This window comes from Rattus norvegicus, chromosome 1, assembly GCF_036323735.1.
Source record: "Rattus norvegicus strain BN/NHsdMcwi chromosome 1, GRCr8, whole genome shotgun sequence".
NCBI lineage: Eukaryota > Metazoa > Chordata > Mammalia > Rodentia > Muridae > Rattus > Rattus norvegicus.
The window spans coordinates 79,989,762-80,014,534 of NC_086019.1; the positions used below are offsets into that span (position 1 = coordinate 79,989,762).

The following is a 24,773-nucleotide window of genomic DNA, read 5'->3' on the forward strand; positions in this document are numbered from 1 at the left end:
TCCATCTACAATTATTTTAAGTAAGTTATATACAGTATAAGTAAGATATACAGTAAGTAAGCTGAAAAGAGAGGCAGGATATAGGGCTAAGGACTGCCACCACACTTGGGCATGGCACTGATGAGTGAGTTGCTCAGTGTTGGTGGTTAGGACCAGCTAGTGAGTCTCCTCCAGGAAGGCCTTGCAGCACCTAAGGCATTGCTAGCACACCACCTTGAAGTCAGAGTCATTGCCATAATAGGGATCTTCAAATATGAGCTGTTTCTGTGGATCATAGCTCCCAGGTAGCTCAATTTTAGCTCTGCAATTTTTAACTTGATTACTTTTTCTATTCAAATCTCTCAGATTGTTTTCATCCATACACAGTATATAATCGAATGTGGCAAAGTCTTCTCTTGTAATCTGTCTTGCCTTATGGGCTGTGCTAATGCCATGATTTCTTAGGCAGCTGACAGCTCTTGGGTCTGGGGTCTGGCCCACATTCCAGTTGGAAACGGCCCTGCTGTCAATGGCCCAATTATCTGAAACATTTTCATTGGTTACCAATTTTCTGAACACTGCTACTGCAATGGGTGACCAGTAAATGTTGCTGAGACACACGAACAGCACTGACTTGGATCCAACCTCTGCCATGTTTCTATAGTGGGTATTTTTATAGTCCTAGAAGTAATCATATTACCCAATGGTGGTCCCTGAGAGGAATAACAAAATTATATCTGTTGAAATAATGTCATGACAATCCTAGTAGCAACTAATGGCTACATAATTGAATTAAAGGTCTACTTCACAAGATAGTAAACATGCCTGGCACAGTTATCAGGGAGAATAGTATGCAGCTAGAGAGTTATATAAACCCTGGAGAAGGATCTAACAGTAATGTCCAGCTTAATGTAAAATTGATAATATTTCTGCAGAATCTTCTTTTTATATTGAGGATGAGTCTATACCTCAATCCTCATTAGGGGATCTTATTTTCAAAATTTATGGTAATTAACTAATGGGTCCACCATCATTCAAAATGATGATAATAATGGATGATGGCGTGTTCAGCTAAAATTAAATATCTGTATCACACTTTTCATTTCAAGAGTCAGGAATCATCCAGAAAGACTATTCAGAAATTATATAAAAGCAGAGGTGTCATATGACTCCAAGTAAGGTTTTGTTCAGACAGAATAGTGCACTTCCCCTCAATAATTAGTTTACCAATATGCATATAACTTTTCAAAAATCAATCTAGAAATTCTGAGTTTACTGGAGGATGTCAGTACAGTCCTCAATTACCTGAACATCTCCTGTTCAAGATGGCCAATTTATGTCTCGACTCTACTCATACTTCATTTCAATTCTCTAAGTGGCACAAGTGTTTTTCTTCTCGAAAACATGAAGTTTGGAGGAAATAGTGGTAGGAGATCAGGAAGAGATTGGAAAATTAATATTTGGCCAATGAGTAAAATACATATGCAAATATAAAATATTCTAATAAATATTTAAGAATTAAGTGTTCTAAATACTTTCTGTTGAAAATAGTCATTAAAACTTCGTACCAGGAATACATTGAGACTTTCTTGACTTTCTTACAAATCTGCATCAAAATTTTAGCATCTTCCACAGGACACCTTGTCAGCTTTAAGAGATAATGAAAACTAGTGCCTTCTCAAAACCTCTTGTGCTTTTGTAAATGTTCACAAAAAGCTTTTATGTACTTTTTATTTATTCATCAACTTGATGACATTCACAAGTAATCTGTATCCCCAAAGCTAACTCTCATATTTGCCATGGTGGATAAAATTGCAATCATTTTGAGAAATACAGATCTTTCATATTTCTGTTTACTACAGATAAATCAATACACAGATATTTAATCTTACTATAAATTATTTGCAGAACATAAGGATGAAGAGATGAATTGGTCCCATAATCCTAAAGCATTTCCTTAGCTTAGAATTTTGGTATTCTACAAATAATGTTTATCTGAAAGAGCATTCCAGTGTGTGTGTTCTGTGCAGATTGTAAGTTTGTTCTTTGTCTCAGTATTAAAGTTAAATTATAGGTAACAGAGGAAATGTCTTTACATGATGCAAGTAATGAAAAGAAGTGAATAGCATATTTCGAGGCTAGCACAGACCCTTACTAAGTTTCAACTTTAGGCTTACTGATAAATTAGATAGCTAACACCCATAATCAAAGAAGATATTCTTCATCAGAAATGAGGAACATACAATTCAGAATTTAACAAATTTTACTGAGCCTAGCTCCAATGGATTCATCTATATTACAAGTTCTTCAATTGTGAGGGAATATTGTAGAAGAGAGAGCCTAAAGATTGAAAATCATAATATCAGATCTGCTGTTGAAACATGCTCTCCCAAAATGACTGAATAAACAAGATTTATTCATTGGACATATTAATAGACATGGTAATGTTTAATTGAGAACATTTCTTGGGGTCACATTTCTGTTCAAAGAATCACAGGCTACTTGATAACTAGAGAGGGTCAACATGGTAAAATGCATACACAACAAGACCAAAAGGAGACATAGCATTCTAAATTTATATCCTTGTCCATATAAATGCATATTTATTTGCATTTATTTGGAGCAGTGTTACAGTTCAGTAGTTTAAATATTTATTGTCATTAGAGAAAGGATATATAAGAGTATATATATATATATATATATATATATATATATATATATATATATCTCAGGCGCACATATATATATATACATAATAGTGATTTGGTAAAATTACTGTACAGATATGGTTTTGTCATCAAATATTTCTGAAGAAGTAGCTAACAGTTTTAGAGGGGTATGGAAGATTTTGCAGAGAGGGAGGTATTTGGAAAGGATCAGTCAAAAACAGGAAGGGTAGAAATTATAAAGTTTAATATATATATATATGTACATATATATATATATATATATATATATATATATATATGTGCCTACACCAAAAACTTTTCTTCTTCCCTAACTCATACTTTTATCACCCATTTGTTGCCATTTAAGTCATGCCACATTGTTGTTAACCTGATCCTTAGTCTCATATGAGCCTCGTTTTCTGTGTTTGGGTTAATCCCCTGCACTTGACTATCTCACAGAATCATATCCTTCTGCCAAATATCCCAACTTCTATTCTTGCTTCAACACATTGAACCTAGGCTATTTATTGAAAGTTGAAGCATCCACGCAGGGCAGAAGAGATTCCTGTCATACCCCCCCATTTACTCCAATAAAAGGTATTTTCTATGATATACATGTATATATATATAAATTATATACAGTGAAAATAATTTCAAAACTATATTTAAATCAAATGTATTAGAAAAATGTATTATCTAAATTGCCAAAATATTTATATCAGATGAAATCTCATTTGATATCTAACTTGTCTTCCTTTTGTGTCTACATCTACAGAAATAATTATGATGAATATAGAGAACAAAGTGGATAAAGAACTAATACTATTGACATATTTGACCCACTTTTAAATATTTGAGTATATGTAACAGAACAAAATTTAAAAATCAAATAATGAGGCATAACTCCATACTTAGTTAGAATAAAATGTAAATAAGGATTAGATATCCTCTAACTTGTCCATAAATTGATTCTTCCATAAACCATACTTTAGTTTTATTTCAGCAACAGAATGTATAGAGAAGGTTGCTCAGTATATAAGTTGTTATGTAAACAATTGTATATAGTAAGAACTGTACATCTACCATGAAATATTCATGAAAAACTAAATCATTATGGATTTTGTAAGCAAATGGATGGATATTGAGTATTCATCCTAATGAGGTAACCCAGTTCCCAAAGAGCATACATTGTATGTTTTCACTGTAAGTGCATATTAACCACAAAAGAGAGGGTAAGCTTGCCACACTCCACAGACTCAAGAAGACTGGACATGAAGAAGGGCATAAGAACAAATGCTTAAGCCTTACTTCGAAAGAGGAATGGAAAGTTTATGGGAAGGGAAGGTAGACTGAAGAATGGAACTGGGTGGGTGAAGATATAGTGGGGAGAGTCAGATATAAGGGTAAGGTGTGTGGAGTTGGAAGATGAATGTTTTGATGTCCATTAGAATGAATGGAGATCTGCAGCCAATGGAAAGGTAGGAGCATATCCAAGAAGAGATAGCGTCTTGGTATGTGTTAGGTACCTAGTAATCAATGGAAGTATCTTAGCTCTGAAAACAGCATCAAGGATATGAAGCCAACATAGACTGCTTTCTGTGGTCATTCAGGAACTCCAGTGGTATTATAGGGTGACCAGACTGCCCACAAAACTTTCTACTCACAATTAACCTGTGTACAAGAAATGCTGGGGTTGTGGATGGAACAGGATGGAGCAGAGACTGAGGAAACTAAACCAACATAAGATGTCTTCCATAGGCTGTTACAAATTCATGTCACTATAAGAAATGCTTTCTAATGCTTGTAGTCACCAGCTAAAAGTGGCTGCTCTCTGAGAAGCTCCATGGAGCAGCTGAAACAAATACAACATTCACAGCCTAACAGTGCATGGAGTTTTGGTATTCTTATGAAAGTATATGAGGAAATATTACAACCACAAAAAGATAGTAAATCCGGAGAAATATCAACAGAATCAACTAACTGAGACTTTTCAGGCTCTCAGATATTTAACCACTAACCAAATAACATAAACTGACTGTATATAAGATTCTCTGCATATATTTAACTGATGCACAGTTTAGGTGCCAAGCACTGGAGCAAGAGCTGTACTAAGAACAAATGCATATATGAGGATTATGTTCTATAGATGGGCTGATTTCTTTGCCCTATCTTTGCAAAGATTCGTAGTGCATGGTTGTGCTGAGACCCAGGTAGTCCCTACCTGTTCAGAGCAGAAGATTGGTAATGATGGTAGAATAGTGGGTTGGAGTGGTGATAAGCCATATAGCATGGGGAATGTGCAGTGTACAAGTTAAAAAATGGGAAGGAAAGAAGAAAAAAGAAGAAAGAAAGAAGAAAAAAGAAAGAAAGATGGATGGAAAGAAAGAAGGAAAGAATGAAAAATTAAGGAAAGAAAGTAAGAAAGAAAGAGGAAAAGGAAGAGAATGTGGAAGAGGAAGAGGATAATGTAATTGGCCATTTCTTTCTTGTTTTAAAAATGTGGTCAACAGGTCTTCCTGGTTGCTGCCGCTGCAGAGAGCCCCTGGGCAGCACCCCACGAGCGAACCTGAGCCTCGGGACCACAGGTAAGACCAAATTTTCTGCTGCAAGAAAGCTGCCTGGTGAGCTTGGGACACACGGAAGCAGAATTTCTCTAGGACCGGGCACGTTCTGTGTTTACCGGAAGTCCCACACCCGCGGATCCCGGCCCACAGCAGCTCTCTGCTCCCAGACCCGGTGAGAGAGAGACCCAACCGCCTGGTCAGGTGGGCACTCCTGAGGCTGCAGAGCGGAAGAGACCACCAACACTGCTCACCCCTGCCCACATCCCTGGCCCAAGAGGAAACTGTATAAGGCCTCTGGGCTCCCGTGGGGGAGGGCCCAGGAGCAGCAGGACCCCTGTGCCAGAGACACTGCCGGACCCTGAAGGAAACAGACCGGATAAACAGTTCTCTGCACCCAAATCCCGTGGGAGGGAGAGCTAAACCTTCAGAGAGGCAGACAGGCCTGGGAAACCAGAAGAGACTGCTCCCTGCACACACATCTCGGACGCCAGAGGAAAAAGCCAAAGACCATCTGGAACCCTGGTGCACTGAAGCTCCCGGAAGGGGCGGCACAGGTCTTCCTGGTTGCTGCCGCTGCAGAGAGCCCCTGGGCAGCACCCCACGAGCAAACCTGAGGCTCAGGACCACAGGTAAGAACAAATTTTCTGCTGCAAGAAAGCTGCCTGGTGAACTCAAGACACAGGCCCACAGGAACAGCTGAAGACCTGTAGAGAGGAAAAACTACACGCCCAAAAGCAGAACACTCTGTCCCCATAACTGACTGAAAGAGAAGAAAACAGGTCTACAGCACTCCTGACACACAGGCTTATAGGACAGTCTAGCCACTGTCAGAAATAGCAGAACAAAGTAACACTAGATATAATCTGATGGCGAGAGGCAAGCGCAGGAACCCAAGCAACAGAAACCAAGACTACATGCCATCATCGGAGCCCAATTCTCCCACCAAAACAAACATGGAATATCCAAACACACCAGAAAAGCAAGATCTAGTTTCAAAATCATATTTGATCATGATGCTGGAGGACTTCAAGAAAGACATGAACACACTTAGGGAAGCACAGGAAAACATTAATAAACAAGTAAAAGCCTACAGAGAGGAATCGCAAAAGTCCCTGAAAGAATTCCAGGAAAACACAATCAAACAGTTGAAGGAAGTAAAAATGGAAAAAGAAGCAATCAAGAAAGAACACATGGAAACAACCCTGGATATAGAAAACCAAAAGAAGAGACAAGGAGCTGTAGATACAAGCTTCACCAACAGAATACAAGAGATGGAAGAGAGAATCTCAGGAGCAGAAGATTAGATAGAAATCATTGACTCAACTGTCAAAGATAATGTAAAGCGGAAAAAGCTACTGGTCCAAAACATACAGGAAATCCAGGACTCAATGAGAAGATCAAACCTAAGGATAATAGGTATAGAAGAGAGTGAAGACTCCCAGCTCAAAGAACCAGTAAATATCTTCAACAAAATCATAGAAGAAAACTTCCCTAACCTAAAAAAAGAGATACCCATAGACATACAAGAAGCCTACAGAACTCCAAATAGATTGGACCAGAAAAGAAACACCTCCCGTCACATAATTGTCAAAACACCAAACGCACAAAATAAAGAAAGAATATTAAAAGCAGTAAGGGAAAAAGGTCAAGTAACATATAAAGGGAGACCTATCAGAATCACACCAGACTTCTCGCCAGAAACTATGAAGGCCAGAAGATCCTGGACTGATGTTATACAGACCCTAAGAGAACACAAATGCCAGCCCAGGTTATTGTATCCAGCAAAACTCTCAATTAACATAGATGGAGAAACCAAGATATTCCATGACAAAACCAAATTTACACAATATCTTTCTACAAATCCAGCACTACAAAGGATAATAAATGGTAAAGCCCAACATAAGGAGGCAAGCTATACCCTAGAAGAAGCAAGAAACTAATCGTCTTGGCAACAAAACAAAGAGAATGAAAGCACACAAACATAACCTCACATCCAAATATGAATATAACGGGAAGCAATAATCACTATTCCTTAATATCTCTCAATATCAATGGCCTCAACTCCCCAATAAAACGACATAGATTAACAAACTGGATACGCAACGAGGACCCTGCATTCTGCTGCCTACAGGAAACACACCTCAGAGACAAAAACAGACACTACCTCAGAGTGAAAGGCTGGAAAACAATTTTCCAAGCAAATGGTCAGAAGAAGCAAGCTGGAGTAGCCATTCTAATATCAAATAAAATCAATTTCCAACTAAAAGTCATCAAAAAAGATAAGGAAGGACACTTCATATTCATCAAAGGAAAAATCAACCAAGATGAACTCTCAATCCTAAATATCTATGCCCCAAATACAAGGGCACCTACATACGTAAAAGAAACCTTACTAAAGCTCAAAACACACATTGCACCTCACACAATAATAGTGGGAGATTTCAACACCCCACTCTCATCAATGGACAGATCATGGAAACAGAAATTAAACAGTGATGTAGACAGACTAAGAGAAGTCATGAGCCAAATGGACTTAACGGATATTTATAGAACATTCTATCCTAAAGCAAAAGGATATACCTTCTTCTCAGCTCCTCATGGTACTTTCTCCAAAATTGACCATATAATTGGTCAAAAAACGGGCCTCAACAGGTACAGAAAGATAGAAATAATCCCATGCGTGCTATCGGACCACCACGGCCTAAAACTGGTCTTCAATAACAATAAGGGAAGAATGCCCACATATACGTGGAAATTGAACAATGCTCTACTCAATGATAACCTGGTCAAGGAAGAAATAAAGAAAGAAATTAAAAACTTTTTAGAATTTAATGAAAATGAAGATACAACATACTCAAACTTATGGGACACAATGAAAGCTGTGCTAAGAGGAAAACTCATAGCGCTGAGTGCCTGCAGAAAGAAACAGGAAAGAGCATATGTCAGCAGCTTGACAGCACACCTAAAAGCTCTAGAACAAAAAGAAGCAAATACACCCAGGAAGAGTAGAAGGCAGGAAATAATCAAACTCAGAGCCGAAATCAACCAAGTAGAAACAAAAAGGACCATAGAAAGAATCAACAGAACCAAAAGTTGGTTCTTTGAGAAAATCAACAAGATAGATAAACCCTTAGCCAGACTAACGAGAGGACACAGAGAGTGTGTCCAAATTAACAAAATCAGAAATGAAAAGGGAGACATAACTACAGATTCGGAGGAAATTCAAAAAATCATCAGATCTTACTATAAAAACCTATATTCAACAAAATTTGAAAATCTTCAGGAAATGGACAATTTCCTAGACAGATACCAGGTATCGAAGTTAAATCAGGAACAGATAAACCAGTTAAACAACCCCATAACTCCTAAGGAAATAGAAGCAGTCATTAAAAGTCTCCCAACCAAAAAGAGCCCAGGTCCAGACGGGTTTAGTGCAGAATTCTATCAAACCTTCATAGAAGACCTCATACCAATATTATCCAAACTATTCCACAAAATTGAAACAGATGGAGCCCTACCGAATTCCTTCTACGAAGCCACAATTACTCTTATACCTAAACCACACAAAGACACAACAAAGAAAGAGAACTTCAGACCAATTTCCCTTATGAATATCGACGCAAAAATACTCAACAAAATTCTGGCAAACCGAATTCAAGAGCACATCAAAACAATCATCCACCATGACCAAGTAGGCTTCATCCCAGGCATGCAGGGATGGTTTAATATACGGAAAACCATCAACGTGATCCATTATATAAACAAACTGAAAGAACAGAACCACATGATCATTAGATGCTGAGAAAGCATTTGACAAAATTCAACACCCCTTCATGATAAAAGTCCTGGAAAGAATAGGAATTCAAGGCCCATACCTAAACATAGTAAAAGCCATATACAGCAAACCAGTTGCTAACATTAAACTAAATGGAGAGAAACTTGAAGCAATCCCACTAAAATCAGGGACTAGACAAGGCTGCCCACTCTCTCCCTACTTATTCAATATAGTTCTTGAAGTTCTAGCCAGAGCAATCAGACAACAGAAGGAGATCAAAGGGATACAGATCGGAAAAGAAGAGGTCAAAATATCACTATTTGCAGATGACATTATAGTATATTTAAGTGATCCCAAAAGTTCGACCAGAGAACTACTAAAGCTGATAAACAACTTCAGCAAAGTGGCTGGGTATAAAATTAACTCAAATAAATCAGTTGCCTTCCTCTATACGAAAGAGAAACAAGCCGAGAAAGAAATTAGGGAAACGACACCCTTCATAATAGACCCAAATAATATAAAGTACCTCGGTGTGACTTTAACCAAGCAAGTAAAAGATCTGTACAATAAGAACTTCAAGACACTGAGGAAAGAAATTGAAGAAGACCTCAGAAGATGGAAAGATCTCCCATGCTCATGGATTGGCAGGATTAATATATTAAAAATGGCCATTTTACCAAAAGCAATCTACAGATTCAATGCAATCCCCATCAAAATACCAATCCAATTATTCAAAGAGTTAGACAGAACAATTTGCAAATTCATATGGAATAACAAAAAACCCAGGATAGCTAAAGCTATCCTCAACAATAAAAGGACTTCAGGGGGAATCACTATCCCTGAACTCAAGCAGTATTACAGAGCAATAGTGATAAAAACTGCATGGTATTGGTACAGAGACAGACAGATAGACCAATGGAATAGAATTGAAGACCCAGAAATGAACCCACACACCTATGGTCACTTGATTTTTGACAAAGGAGCCAAAACCATCCAATGGAAAAAAGATAGCATTTTCAGCAAATGGTGCTGGTTCAACTGGAGGGCAACATGTAGAAGAATGCAGATCCATCCATGCTTATCACCCTGTAGAAAGCTTAAGTCCAAGTGGATCAAGGACCTCCACATCAAACCAGACACACTCAAACTAATAGAAGAAAAACTAGGGAAGCATCTGGAACACATGGGCACTGGAAAAAATTTCCTGAACAAAACACCAATGGCTTATGCTCTAAGATCAAGAATCGACAAATGGGATCTCATAAAACTGCAAAGCTTCTGTAAGGCAAACGACACTGTGGTTAGGACAAAACGGCAACCAACAGATTGGGAAAAGATCTTTACCAATCCTACAACAGATAGAGGCCTTATATCCAAAATATACAAAGAACTCAAGAAGTTAGACCGCAGGGAATCAAATAACCCTATTAAAAAATGGGGTTCAGAGCTAAACAAAGAATTCACAGCTGAGGAATGCCGAATGGCTGAGAAACACCTAAAGAAATGTTCAACATCTTTAGTCATAAGGGAAATGCAAATCAAAACAACCCTGAGATTTCACCTCACACCAGTGCGATTGGCTAAGATCAAAAACTCAGGTGACAGCAGATGCTGGCGAGGATGTGGAGAAAGAGGAACACTCCTCCATTGTTGGTGGGATTGCAGACTGGTAAAACCATTCTGGAAATCAGTCTGGAGGTTCCTCAGAAAATTGGACATTGAACTGCCTGAGGATCCAGCTATACCTCTCTTGGGCATATACCCAAAAGATGCCTCAACATATAAAAGAGACACGTGCTCCACTATGTTCATCGCAGCCTTATTTATAATAGCCAGAAAATGGAAAGAACCCAGATGCCCTTCAACAGAGGAATGGATACAGAAAATGTGGTACATCTACACAATGGAATATTACTCAGCTATCAAAAACAACGAGTTTATGAAATTCGTAGGCAAATGGTTGGAACTGGAAAATATCATCCTGAGTGAGCTAACCCAATCACAGAAAGACATACATGGTATGCACTCATTGATAAATGGCTATTAGCCCAAATGCTTGAATTACCCTAGATCCCTAGAACAAACGAAACTCAAGACGGATGATCAAAATTTCCTTCTTTAAATGAGGAAAAAGAATACCCTTGGCAGGGAAGGGAGAGGCAAAGATTAAAACAGAGACTGAAGGAACACCCATTCAGAGCCTGCCCCACATGTGGCCCATACATATACAACCACCCAATTAGACAAGATGGATGAAGCAAAGAAGTGCAGACCGAAAGGAGCCGGATGTAGATCGCTCCTGAGAGACACAGCCAGAATACAGCAAATATAGAGGCGAATGCCAGCAGGAAACCACTGAACTGAGAATAGGTCCCCTATTGAAGGAATCAGAGAAAGAACTGGAAGAGCTTGAAGGGGCTCGAGACCCCAAAAGTACAACAATGCCAAGCAACCAGAGCTTCCAGGGACTAAGCCACTACCTAAAGACTATACATGGACTGACCCTGGACTCTGACCCCATAGGTAGCAATGAATATCCTAGTAAGAGCACCAGTGGAAGGGGAAACCCTGGGTCCTGCTAAGACTGAACCCCCAGTGAACTAGTCTATGGGGGGAGGGCGGCAATGGGGGGAGGTTTGGGAGGGGAACACCCATAAGGAAGGGGGGGGGAGGGGGATGTTTGCCCGGAAACCGGGAAAGGGAATAACACTCGAAATGTATATAAGAAATACTCAAGTTAATTAAAAAAAAAAACGATAAAACAAAAAAAAATGTGGTCAAATGGTGTGTGTGTGTGTGTGTGTGTGTTTGTGTGTGTGTATGTAAATCTTGCTACATACTGCATATCAATATATTTCTACATTTCTATCCATTAATTTTGGATGTCAGAAAGGTTGTCATATCTTGGGATAATTATACAATAAGATGTAATCTGTACTGTGTGTCCTGAGAACAGTATCCTATTCTTCAAGAAGAACACACAATGTTGTTAACCACTAACCTACCTGCTCAGAACAGTACACAGAATATTTAACTAAATAACAAGATGAAAATTATTTTATTATTATATTTAATTTTTTATAGGACAGTGTTTATCCCTTTCCCATTCTGCATTCCAAGAGTTCTTCAACCCATTCTTTTCCCCATCGTCAAGAGAATATCCTCACCTTCCCACACACACAAACCTTGCCTGGTCTTTCTATTTCCTGGGGTGTCAAGTCTCTTAAGGGTGAGGTGTATCTTCTCCAACTGAGGCCAGACCAGGCAGTCCCCTGATGTATATGGGTCTGGGGCTTCAGACCAGCTGGTACTTGATGCCTGGTTGGCATCTCAGTATTGGAGAGATTCTGAATTCCAGGTTTTTGGGTCTTCTTATGGGGTTGATCTCCACCTCAACTTCTTCCAGCCTTTTCATAATTCAACCACAGGAGTCTCTGATTTCAATCCATTGGTTGGGTATAAATATATGTATTTGACTTATTCAGGTGATCCTTGAGCCTCTTGGAATGCAGCCATGCTAGACTTCAGTCTGTAAGTACACCTTATCATAAGTTACAGTATCAGATGAGAGCTTCCCCTTATGATTGGAACCAATATAGCTGGTCACTGTATCATATTTCTTTCAGTCTATGCTCGATTTTGTCCCTGTAGTACATTTAGAAAGGAACAATCCTGGATCAGAAATTTTGACTGTGGAATCACAACCCCATCTAACCACTCAATGCCCTGTCTGACTACTGGGGGTGAATTCTTCATGTACAGGATTCTCCATTGTACAGGATTTCATCAAATGACCCTCTCTTTGAATTTTGAAATTCTTTCTCTTACCCAGGTCTCCGGTACATTCTTGAGGGTTCTCCTACATCACAACACTCAAGCTTACCTATTTCCATTCATTCTGTTGGCCCCAGGTGTGACACAATGAACTGCAATTTTATTAAATTATAAATCATTGATTTTTTTCAAATCTATAAATGATAGAAGTTAGTGATAAAATTAAACATACTTCCAATTTTCCCTTAGATATTAGATGTCCAAAGTGAGGCACATATGCTTGAAGTATACATCGGAGATTGGTACCTAGAGAAGAATAAGGAAATGGCCTACAAACATAATCAGAGGATGTTTACTGGGATAGAGTGGCCTACTCAGTAAATTTTGGCCTATAGAAGAGGGTGATAAATAAACAAGAACCAGTAAAGTATATTGCTACATGTATATGAAATTGCTATAATGAATTTTACTACACTATATTCTCAAATAGAATGTCATCATAATAGTGATAAACAAATTTTAATATTGTTTTCCATCTACAATAAACACCACTGGAAATCTTAAATGACATCTTTACAAAGAAGATTTTCTATGGTCTGTGGATAATCACTGTGGTTATGTCCTACATATATAATAATTAGACACAAAAGTACAGTTCATCACAGAATCAGTGATCATAAACATGTTAAAATTGTATTTTAAATGATTAACAAGAATTAGAGAAATACACCAATGCTGTTTGGCTCAAATCTAATAACAAAGAACATCTATTAACATCCACACAAAAGAATTGATCTGCAACACCTTAAACTTTATGTAGGCTTTATCATCCCAGGAGATTCCTATGCCCAACCTCATCATTACAATTATCATTTTACAGGCATATTCTAAAATTAACTAAAGATATAACCACAGAAAATTTGTGCAAATGTATGAGGTATGTCATGGCAATTTTCGGAGTTTTTGTTTTGTTTTGTTTTTGTTTTTGTTTTTGTTTTTGCACAACCACACCAAATAACCTAGGATCTACATGTGAACTTCTGCTGAAGCCATTCCTGACATGTGACCATGCCACAACTCCTGAGAAAGTCAGGGTTCTTCTCATCCTAACCAGTCTATTTTCTCTTTGCATTTTTTCATCACCCATATTCCAGTTGTTACTTCTTGCTACAAAAAAAGCCACTGCAATGAAAATTATAGAATGAATGCAGATATTTACATCACCCTCTTATGCTCCACATTCCAACTCTCAATTTTTCACTCACTGCAATAGGAGATGAACTTTTGTGACTTCACTTTAATTTCTACATTGCTTTCAAAGATAATAAATAAGAAAATCCCAAAGTAATAGGTTCCCCATGCCTTGGAACAATTTCAGAAACCTACTCTATCCTCATTCCTAAGTGTGACATCATAATTCTGGGAACATGTTTTAACTGGAATTTACAGTATCCAACATATCATGCCAACAGAAAATTTTTATTCAGCCACACACATCCACCAAACTCTCCAAAAATCAAGGAAAGAAGCATATTTCAAGATACTTAACACCAATTCAATAAAAAAAATAGACGTCAGAATCTAGAGCTGTAATCTTTCTAATCATCTATGTCTAGACACAAGCCAAAAAAGCACAATTGAAAACAGAAAGGAAAATTTTCTCTTGTAGAGTTAAGAATCTCTGCCACAGTCATCCTCTTATAGGCTAACTCAGATAACCCACAAGAACAAGAACTTAGAAGAGCATTTAAGAATAAGACAGATGTTTTAAAATTTATATACATTCCAAATATTGCTTTCCTTCCCAAGTTGTTCAGCCCATCCCACCTTCCCTTTGCTTCTGAAAGGGTGCTCTCCCACCCACCTAAACCTACCTCAACCGCACAAGCAACTGTGTTCTCTCAGGCATTAAATTCGTATAGCATTGGGCACATTCTCTCCCACTAAGACCAGATGAAGGCATTCCTCTGCTAGAAATATGCCATAGGCCACAGGCCAGCTCATGTATGTTATTTGGCATTTGGCTTAATATCAGGGAACCTCCAGAGGTACAGAATAGTTGATCGTGTAGGTCTTTCTCTGTGGTTGCAATCAGATTCATCTCTCTCAATTCTTCCCCTAACTGTGCCATTGGTATACTGGTATCAGCCCAATGGTTGGCTTTAAGTGTCTTCACTTGCATTGGTCTTTATAAGCTATTGATAGAGCTTCTCAGATGATAGTCATGCTAGGCTCCTGTCTGCAAGTACTACATGGAATCAGAAAAAGTATCGGGGATTGGTGTCCATCCAAGGGAAAAATGTGAAGTTGAGCCTGTCACTTGATTGTATTGCCTTCAAACTCTGCTACATTTTTGTCCCTGTACTTCTTTTAGTCAGGAACATTTCTGTGTACAAATTGCTTAAGGTAACTTAGTGACCCCCTCTCTCCACTTGACACTCTATCTTTCTACTGCAGGTGGTCTCTTAAGGCTTCATTCCCCTTCTGTTGGGCATTTCTACTGATGTCATTCCTATTGAGTCATAGGAGCCTTTAACATTATAGTTCTCTGGAACTTTCTAGAAGTTTCCCCAGACCCTGTTCCCATGCAGCTGCATATTTTGATTCATTTTCCTTATCTTTTTGGCCTTCTCATCTGTCTTGTGATATACCTGATCCTGCCCCCTCTTTGTTTTCCCTCCCTCCATCTGCTTCCCATTATTATTTTGTTCCCTCTTCTAAGTGTGATTGAAGCAGCCTCACTTGAGCCTTAGTTTTTATAAAACTTCTTTTTTACTGCAGTTACTCCTGGGGGGCTGCTTTTGAGCTCTCCGTGAGGGTGACAACCAGAAGGGCCTGTTCTACCTTTTTCCCGGGCCTCTGTGCACAGGGGTCTCAGATGGCATTAGGTGTTTTCCTCTGGAGTCAGAAATATGTGCAGAGTGTAGTCTCTTCTAGCTTGCCACTTGCATGCCCCTATCTTCCTGTCCCCAGAGGCCCTATACAGTTTACTCTTGGGCCATGGATGTCGGCAAGGGTGGGCAGTAATTTCAGTGTCTCCCACTCTGCAGTCTCAGGAGTGCCCACCTGTCTGGGTGGTGAGCTCTCTCTCCCACAAGGTTTGGGAGCAGGTAGCTGTGGGCAGGGATCAGCGAGGTTTGGGCTCCAGCTAAAAACCCATGAATTGTTTTCTAATGGTTGTTGGAAGAAATATTCATATAGAGTTGGATAATTTAACATTCTCTGTGAAAGAACATTACAATGTTATCTTCCCTTTGGGCCACAGTTATTCAGAGTAGGTGCTGAGAAAGCAAACATTTTCCTATCATGCTAATGTTAGGTTATTGTGAAATATCAATCTATGAAGTCAATTACTACTATAAGCCATGATCTCAGTAGTAAAAATGATAAGGTAAGTCAAGGCTGTTAAGGACTTTTTGTCTGTTAAGGAATTACTTTATTAACTTGTCTTATTTTCCTGATTTCTTTTTACAACAAAAAAGGGAATTTCATGGGCAGTTAGACTGTTCCATATGTTAAGCCTCCAGCTGCTCTTGTACCAGTTCTTCAAGTGCCCGAAGTTTTTTTCTTCTTTTTTATGACCCACTGTTCAATCCATGCATGCCTGTTTGACTACTATTTTAGTGGTATGGCTATTGGTATCTCAGCCAGGACTGCTTTTATAAATTTGGAAACTCAATCCCTGTGCTGTCTTTTTGAGACAACTGGCACAGATAGTGGTTGCACCCAATCACTTGTATCAATACTTTCCCAAAATATCTACCTTATCAACACTAATTTTCTCCATTTCTGTACCTGTAATTGCAGGAATGTTAACTTAATTTTGCTATTGTTGTAAAATAATTCCTTTCCATAATATTTATGGGTATACAGCCATATAAGGTCTCAAAATTCCTCTTTGGACATCTATTTCAACACAGGTAATCAATCATACACTTTGTCATATTGTTGATAATTTACTAATTTGTATAAATTGTATGTAATCATTCTGAAATGTCAAGATTGGATTCCAATACTTAGGAAAAGGATAGAAGCCTCAGCTCCTATGGTCAACAAATCCCTTATGTCAAATCCATACATTTATACCATTAATTTGGATATGTGATTATTGACCACTACTTTCTAGAACACATTTTTCCAGAATTCTGAAATCCCCTGTTATTTCTACTGAATCATCTTTGATCTTGATGTTAGGAAACAAAGGTTGACCAAGCCAGCTCAGTCAGTCAACAGATTTTCCTGTACAGGAGCAAGGATTAAAAAGAAAGAAGACAATTAGATTACATTGTAGTATGACCCCAGTCAGTTCTGAGGCTGAGGCTGATTTTGCTTTTGTTTGTTTTTTTGTTTGTTTCTTTGTTTGTTTGTTTGTTTTTTGTTTTTTTCCAGTGTGCTTTTACACCATTTTAATAACATGCAAATAATAAGGTCAGTTCTAGGTTAATGGAACAAGCAAGTCAATAATCACAAATAGTCAAGAAGCAAGCATGGCAATAAACAAAGTCCCATAGTCACTTCTTTAAAGGGCTTATCATCATAACCAAGATACCTGAGTCTACTTCCCTGTCCTAGCCCAAATTCATAATGTTGTCTGAAGGCTACATCTTTTTTCCTAGCCTAAAATCTGATTCTTCTCGGAGCTTGCTTACCTGTCCTGACCCAGTGTCAAATTCCTGCCTGGAGTAGCCCTGGTAGTAATTCTGGTCCAATGTCGAATTCCTGACAAGCATCCCCAAAAACTCTCCAGAAATAGTTGAAATATTATATCCCCAGCATCAATTTGCACGCCTTTTGAAACAGATACCATTATGTTTAATTCTTCTTTGCTGTCTACATCTACTATACCTACATGTACAATAAATTCGTGGGAAGCTAATCCACTTCTTCCCAAGATTATTCCCACTGCCCTTGAGGGCAAAAGACCAAAAAAAGCAATGGATAACTTTTAACATGAAATTTTTGGAAATAGTGTTCAATGAGTGTTTTTGGTCAGAACCAAACTCTACTTCCTACTGTAGCATGAATAAATTAAGAAATACTTATTTTGTGTTTTCCTGACATATGATACTGTCTGGTTTACCAAAGGAAAATTGCTCATACTTTCTCAACTGGGCCTTGAGTTGACAAGACCTTCTGTATTTCCCAATGGCAATATGTAACCTTGTGTGTCGTTCTTGGACTGACTATCCTTATAACAGTGTTTGCCCTTTCCACAGAAGCTTAAGTATACTCCGTGCCTTTGTGGCTTATCAGAACCAGAAACTGCTTGCTCTCATCTATGAACATCATATTTTCTAGAAACAATATATCTTTTATTTTGGGTTCCTAAATTTATATCCTTATAATTTCTTTTAGTAATGACCAAATTCACCACAATTAAAGCTTTGGACATTTTGAGTCCTGAAATTTCTAGATACAATTTGACCTATGAGATTTTGTTATGCTCTGGAAAACCAAAACCAGTTTTCTCGCTTATCCTTTCATCTATCAGGGCTCCTTGTGCTTTCAGTGGTCTAATTTTTTCTCTTAAATTCAGTGTTTGCAGTTTCTAATGCCAGTGTTTCTATCAGTGGCTATCTGGTTTTAGGGCCTGATATGGCTATATTCACAGATGGACCAAATGTCTGTATGAACTTCCTAAAGGGTTCTGTTAAATCCTGTATTTATCTTAATAAATGAACTAGATTTTCTCTAACCTCCTCAATCATGTACTATGCTATTAATCCACTATGAGATATTGTTTCATAATAATATTATCATACTATATATACTTTTTTCTCATCAGTTAACACAATGCATTTTTCCTTGCAACTGGTCTCTTGTCATATTTATACCCTTCCTTAATATGTTTATTCTATTTTGGGGGCTTCATGGATTTACCATGATAACCATTGTAACTTCTGTCCATCTTCTAGTACTGTTGAGACTCATTTCTAATAAAATCAGTGTGTACTTCATATTTCTTCCAGTAGCTATGGTTTGAAAAACACATAGTAAGAATTTTGGTGAGCACATTCTAAGAACAACAGAAACTATAACTAAAACTTGGATTAAGTGTATGTTCCAGTAGCCTATAGTGGAATTTTCAACTAAGAACAAGGAGCACAGAAAAAATATTATTATATGAGGAAGACACAGTTTAAGATAAAGTTGTTATAATTCACAAGTGCCTTGCTGTGGTGCTTGAAAAGCCCTCATGTGAAAGACTCATGTTGTAAATGTAGAAAAACAGAAGCATTAAAGAAGAGGCCTCTCCAAAGGATCTTCATAACTGAGAAAGATCACAGTTTTATGAATGTGTGTTTCTTCTCTATGTTGGCTTACTTCTCCCCTGGGTACTTCACACACAAATCCATATCTGATAGAGAAAGGAACATATTGCTCATTCAGGTTCAGCAGTTGTATAGACAATCCATTGTCCTTAAGTGTGCTGAAGTGAAGGACCCTAGTTCTTACTGAAGTATAAGAGTTATTAAAAAGCTTGACCTGGTAGAAAGTAGGTAGGTTATGGTGTTCCTGTGAAGGACCCTAAGGACTATCGCCAGTTTTACACCCACCACCTCAGGTCAAAATTAATCCAAGTACCAGTTTCCACCTTGGGTCAAGACTAGGCCAAGATCCATTCTCTACCCATCTCTATCCATTCTCAGGAGGAGCAGGGACACTCTTGCAAGTCTGAAGAATGTACTGACTTCTTGTCACCTGACCCTGCAGTTCAAGATAGAGTTCAAATGCTTGTCACATGCTTTCTAGCCAATGGATTCAAAGGTCAAAATGTTTAGCCAATAAGTTTAAACTATAACTTTGCTGATATAGCCTGTATCCCTATAAAAACTGCTCGCTATAGCCATTCGGGGTTGCCTTCTCTTCACTTGCTATGAGGGACTGATTGAAGGTTGACATGACATGCCTGAAAACTAACCTCTTGAATTCGCATCAAACTTCACTCTTCTATCTCATTTGAGAGGTCTCCTGGCAGTTAAGACTGACTTTGAATCTTACAGAAGAAGCCTTCAGATCAACATATAAATATATATAATACATATTGATATACATATAACCATACATATCTAACATATATATGCATATGTATATATATATGTATATATATCTGCATATATCTGCATATGTATATATATGTATATATATGTATATATATGTATAGATAGATAGATAGATAGATGGATAGATATAGATATAGATATAGATATAGATATAGATATAGATATAGATAGTCATCTATAAGCCAAATATGTAATAGAAGGATGTTGCCACACACCAAGGACTTGGTTTCATAGTGCTCATTACCTTTACAGAGAGTAAAATGAATCCATCATTTCCTTGTCTATTCCACTATATTTTGAAAACAATGTCATTTATTATGTTTCAGAAATTACAGATTTTAGTACATTATCAAAACTGTTATGAATCAACATATATTGGTAAAGGCTCAGGAGCTAAGTTCAAGCTGAGTGTATATCCAGGTTAGAGATGGTAGGGATTCAGTGCTCCCCAATGTCTTAATCTCATTTATATGACTGCTGTCCCTATGAGAGATAGATGCAACCTCTATCTTCTAGCACAACAGGACATCAAATAAGTTTCATAGTTTAAATTCTCCTACCCAAACACTGACCTTCAAACAATACTAAAGGCAATCTGTAGGGTGTGTGTGTGTGTGTGTGTGTGTGTGTGTGTGTGTGTGTGTGTGCATGTGAAAGTTAGTTAGACTTATTCGGTTTAATATGTGTGCTGGGGGTGTATAAGTATGAGAGGTGAGTGTTGTAAAATTATAATATTAATGTTTGATAACTGCAAAAAGTTAAAATGATTTGTCATCAATTGGGTCCTCTGTCAGTAGGGTCACTGATCTCTTGAGTCTTTTTCATAAATAGCAGTAATCCTAAAAATAAATGTAGAAACCTCTGTTCCTTTTTATCTTTGGAAATGCCTATGTCCTAATTCTATTGGCTTCAGGATAGCTTTTAGGATAGACTTTCTCATTCTTTAATGGCCATGTCTATGATACCTACACTTTAGTGTCATGCACTGAAGATATCGATAAATCAGCATGTCAAAAAAGCAACAACTATCAACTGTGAATGGGAAAAATATAATGTGCATTTTGAACAATCTTACCCCCTTCATTAGATATAATCTGCACTGTAACAAGTATAAGAAATGATATTGAAATTGCACTGAATCTCAGGATATATGCAAAGATATTGCTGTGCTCCCAAGATTTTATTTATTTATTTTTATCTATAAAAATGCATTTATGGAAAGCAACTTTTAGTTAATGTTTCTATGGGGCTAGTTATTTGCATCAACTGGACAGAGAATGTACTGTCCATGATGAATATCTGATATCTGTTCCTCTATGCATGTCAAGTGTTACATAACTATCTCTGTGTTTCACTGTAGGTTAAATGGATCCCTCTCACTTGTATCTACACCAGTATAAGCATGCAAATGCTTTTACTGCAAAAAGAAATACTCATAAGTAAATTACTAAATACAATTTTTGTTAAAATTTTGTTGTTTTATTGTTCTACGTAGGCTTTATTTTTATCTGTTTTAGAAGCAATAAATTTCATAACTCTTTATTTAATAATATAAGTTTTATGTGAGAATGTATGGAGCTCAGAAGACAGTTTCAAGGATTGGGCTATCTCATGTTACTAAATGTTCCTACAGATGGATTCAGTTCATATTTAGCATTAAGGGATTTAACTGTTTAGCCAATATAGGGTACAAAATACACTTTAAAGAGTTTTATTTCTTTTTTATTTTAATATATTAGAGTATACTTATTTATTTAATGAGGAATATATATATGTACATATATATATTCAATGTATCTTGATCATATCTATTTCTTCATTCTCTCCATTAAAGAACATGACATCTTCCCACCTTTATGTCTTCCTGTGTGTGTGCTTGTATGTGTGTGTGTGTGTGATAGAGTGTACTTGCTTATGTGTATTAGACTTGGTACATATATATATACATACACTCTGAGGTGCACCAAGTCAAATTAATGCTGTGCATCTGTAAATGAGTGTGGGGCCATCTACTAGACTATTAGCAACCTACTTGTGGCCACAACCCCAAAGAAAAAAGACTTAGCATTCCCCACAATCCATCAAACTGCCAATAGCTACTGAGTTAGAGGTGGAGCCTCCTGATATATTCCTACACCTCTTCTGGAAGTTGGACTCACCTCATCTTGTCTAGGGCTAATGCATATGAATACAGCTATAGTTAGTTCATGAGTGAAACAGGCAAATTCTGTCCAGAAATCAGCCTTCAATGGCACCATTTATCTCTGAGAGTGATGGGATTAGGACAAGTATAACAAGTTGATTTCTAATTGGATAGTTGGAAAATACTGAAAATCTGGTCAAAAGCTATGGCAGGGATTTCATAGGCATTGTAAAAAAATCTACTATTATTGTTTAGCCAAATGCTCGTGCAGTAAGCTATCTTCTTTTACTATTTGATATTTTTAATTTATATTTCGGGTGTTATCCCTTTCCCAGTTTCCGGTCCAAAAACACCCTATCCCATACTGTCTCCTCCTCCTGGTATGAGAGTGTTCTCACATACAAGGACCAACCCATTCCTGCTTTCCTGCAATGACAATCCCCTATACTGGGGAGTTCCATCATTGTCAGAGATTCTCTTCTCCTTGTTGCCCAACAAGGCCATCCTCTGTTGCATATGTACCAGGAGCCATGGGTCTGCTCATGTGTACGCTTTGGGTGATGGTTTAGTCCCTGGGAGCTCTGGGGTTGGGATTATTGTTCTTAGGGCGTCGAAAGTCAACTTACCTCCTTCACTCCTTTCTGTAATTCCTCAAATGGGTATCCAGTTCTCACTTCAATGGTTTACTGCTAGCATTCGCCTATGTATTTGACATGATCAGGCTGAACTTCTCAGGAGACAGCTTTATCAGGATCATGTCAGCATGCATTTCTTTTCATCACCAATATTTTCTGGTTATGATGAATATATATATATATATATATATATATATATATATATATATATATGTATATATATATATATATCTGCTCCAAACTTTGTCTCCATAACCACTACTATGAATACTTTCATTCCCCCTTTAAGAAGGAGTGAAGGATCCATACTTTGGTCATTTCTCTTGAACTTCACGTGGTCTGTGGAATGTATCTTGGGTAATTTGAGCTTTTGTGCTAATATTCCCTTATCAGTGAGTGCATACCATGCATGTTGTTTTGTGGTTAGGTTAACTCACCCAAAATGACATTTTCTAGCTCCATACTTTTCCCTAAGATTTTCATGAAATCATTGTTTTAATAGCTGCATAGTACTCCATTGTGTAGATGTACCACATTTCTGTATCCATTCCTCTGGTGAACTGTATCTGTTTATTTCCATCTTCTGTCTATTATAAATAAGGCTGCTAAAACATAGTAGAGTATGTGTCCTTATTGTATGTTAGAGCATTATTTGGGTGTCTACCCAGGAGAAGTATAGCTGGGTCCTCAAGTAGTGCAATATCCAATTTTCTGAGGAACCTACAAAGAGATTTCCAGAGTGGTTGTACCAGTTTTCAATCCTTTCTAACTATATTAAGAATTGAGTTGGAATTTTGATGTGGATTGCATTGAATTTGTAGGTTGCTTTCAGAAATCTTGCCATTTTTAATATATTATTCCTGCCAATAAAAAAGCATGGGAGATCTTTCCATTTCTTGAGATCTTTACCTACCAAAATGGAGGAGTGTTCCTCTTTCTCCACATTAATGACAATATCTGTTGTCATCTGAATGTTTTATCTTAGGCAACTCACAGGTGTGAGGTGGAATCTACGAACTGTTTTCATTTGCATTTCCCTAATGACTAAGGATGTTGAACATTCCTTTAGGTAGTTCTCAGGTATTTGATTTTTGTCAGCTGAGAATTCTTTCTTTAGCTCTGTACTCCATTTTGCATAGGGTTATTTGAGTCTCTGACATATAATTTGTTCACTTTTTGTCTATATTGAATACTAGCCATCTATCATATTTAGGATTGGTAAAGATCTATTCCAAATCTGTTGGATGCCATTTTGTTCCATTGTCAATGCCCTTTGCCTTACAAAAACTTTGCGATTTTATGATACTATTTGTTGCTTCTTGTTCTCAAAGCAAAAGTGTCTGGTGTCCTGTCCAGGAAATTTTAACCATTGTCCATGTGTTCAAGTGCTCTTCCACTATATTTCATCTATTAGTTCGAGTGTATGTAGTTTTATGTGGAGGTTCTTGATCCATTTGGACTTGAACTTTGTACAGTGTGATATGAATGGATCAATTTGCATTCTTCTACACGGTGACCTCCATTTGACTGAGCGCAATTGGTTGAAAATGTTATCTTTTTTCCAAAGGATGGTTTTAGCTCCTTTGATGAACTTCAAGTGACTATAGGTATGTGCGTTCATTTCTAGGTCTTTAATTATATTCCATTGATCTAACTGCCTGTCCCTGTACTAATATCTCACATTTGTTATTATTATTGTTCTGAAATACACCTCGTGGTAAGGGATGGTTATTCTTTTGTTGTTGTTGATATTGTTGTTGAGGTTAGTTTTCACTCTCCTGGGTTATTTGTTACTCCAAATGAATTTGCAAATTGCTCTTTCTAACTATATTAAGAATTGAGTTGGAATTTTGATTGGGATTGCATTGAATTTGTAGGTTGCTTTCGGAAATTAGCCATTTTTAATATATTATTCCTGCCAATCAAAAAGCATGGGAGTCTTTCCATCTATTGAGATCATCTTTGATTTCTTTTTTCGGAGGCTTGAAGTTCTTGTCATCTATATTTTTCAGTTGCTTGGTTAGAGTCACACCGAGGTATTTTAAGTTATTTCTGACTACTGTTATTCCCTAATTTCTTGGTTAGTATATTATCATATTATTTGTAAAGAGTGATATTTTGAATTTTACCTTTCCAAGTTGTATCCCTTTGACCTTTTTTGGTTCTCTGA

At 37.4% G+C, this 24,773-nt stretch overlaps 1 protein-coding gene across 2 annotated transcripts; it reads right to left on the minus strand.

Moving 5' to 3' along the window:
• Positions 1–201: 201 nt before the first annotated feature.
• Acp1l2 (acid phosphatase 1 like 2) lies at positions 202–633 on the minus strand. Of its 2 annotated transcripts, XM_017590555.1 has the most exons (2): positions 514–633; positions 202–402 (listed from the first exon to the last, which is right to left on the minus strand). In XM_017590555.1, the coding sequence occupies exons 1-2, from the start codon at positions 631–633 to the stop codon at positions 202–204; spliced, it is 321 nt and encodes a 106-aa protein (XP_017446044.1). The 2 variants fall into 2 exon arrangements, with proteins under 2 accessions (XP_017446044.1, XP_017446043.1); XM_017590554.1 differs by having other exon boundaries at positions 202–633.
• Between the last annotated feature and the right edge of the window lie 24,140 nt (positions 634–24,773).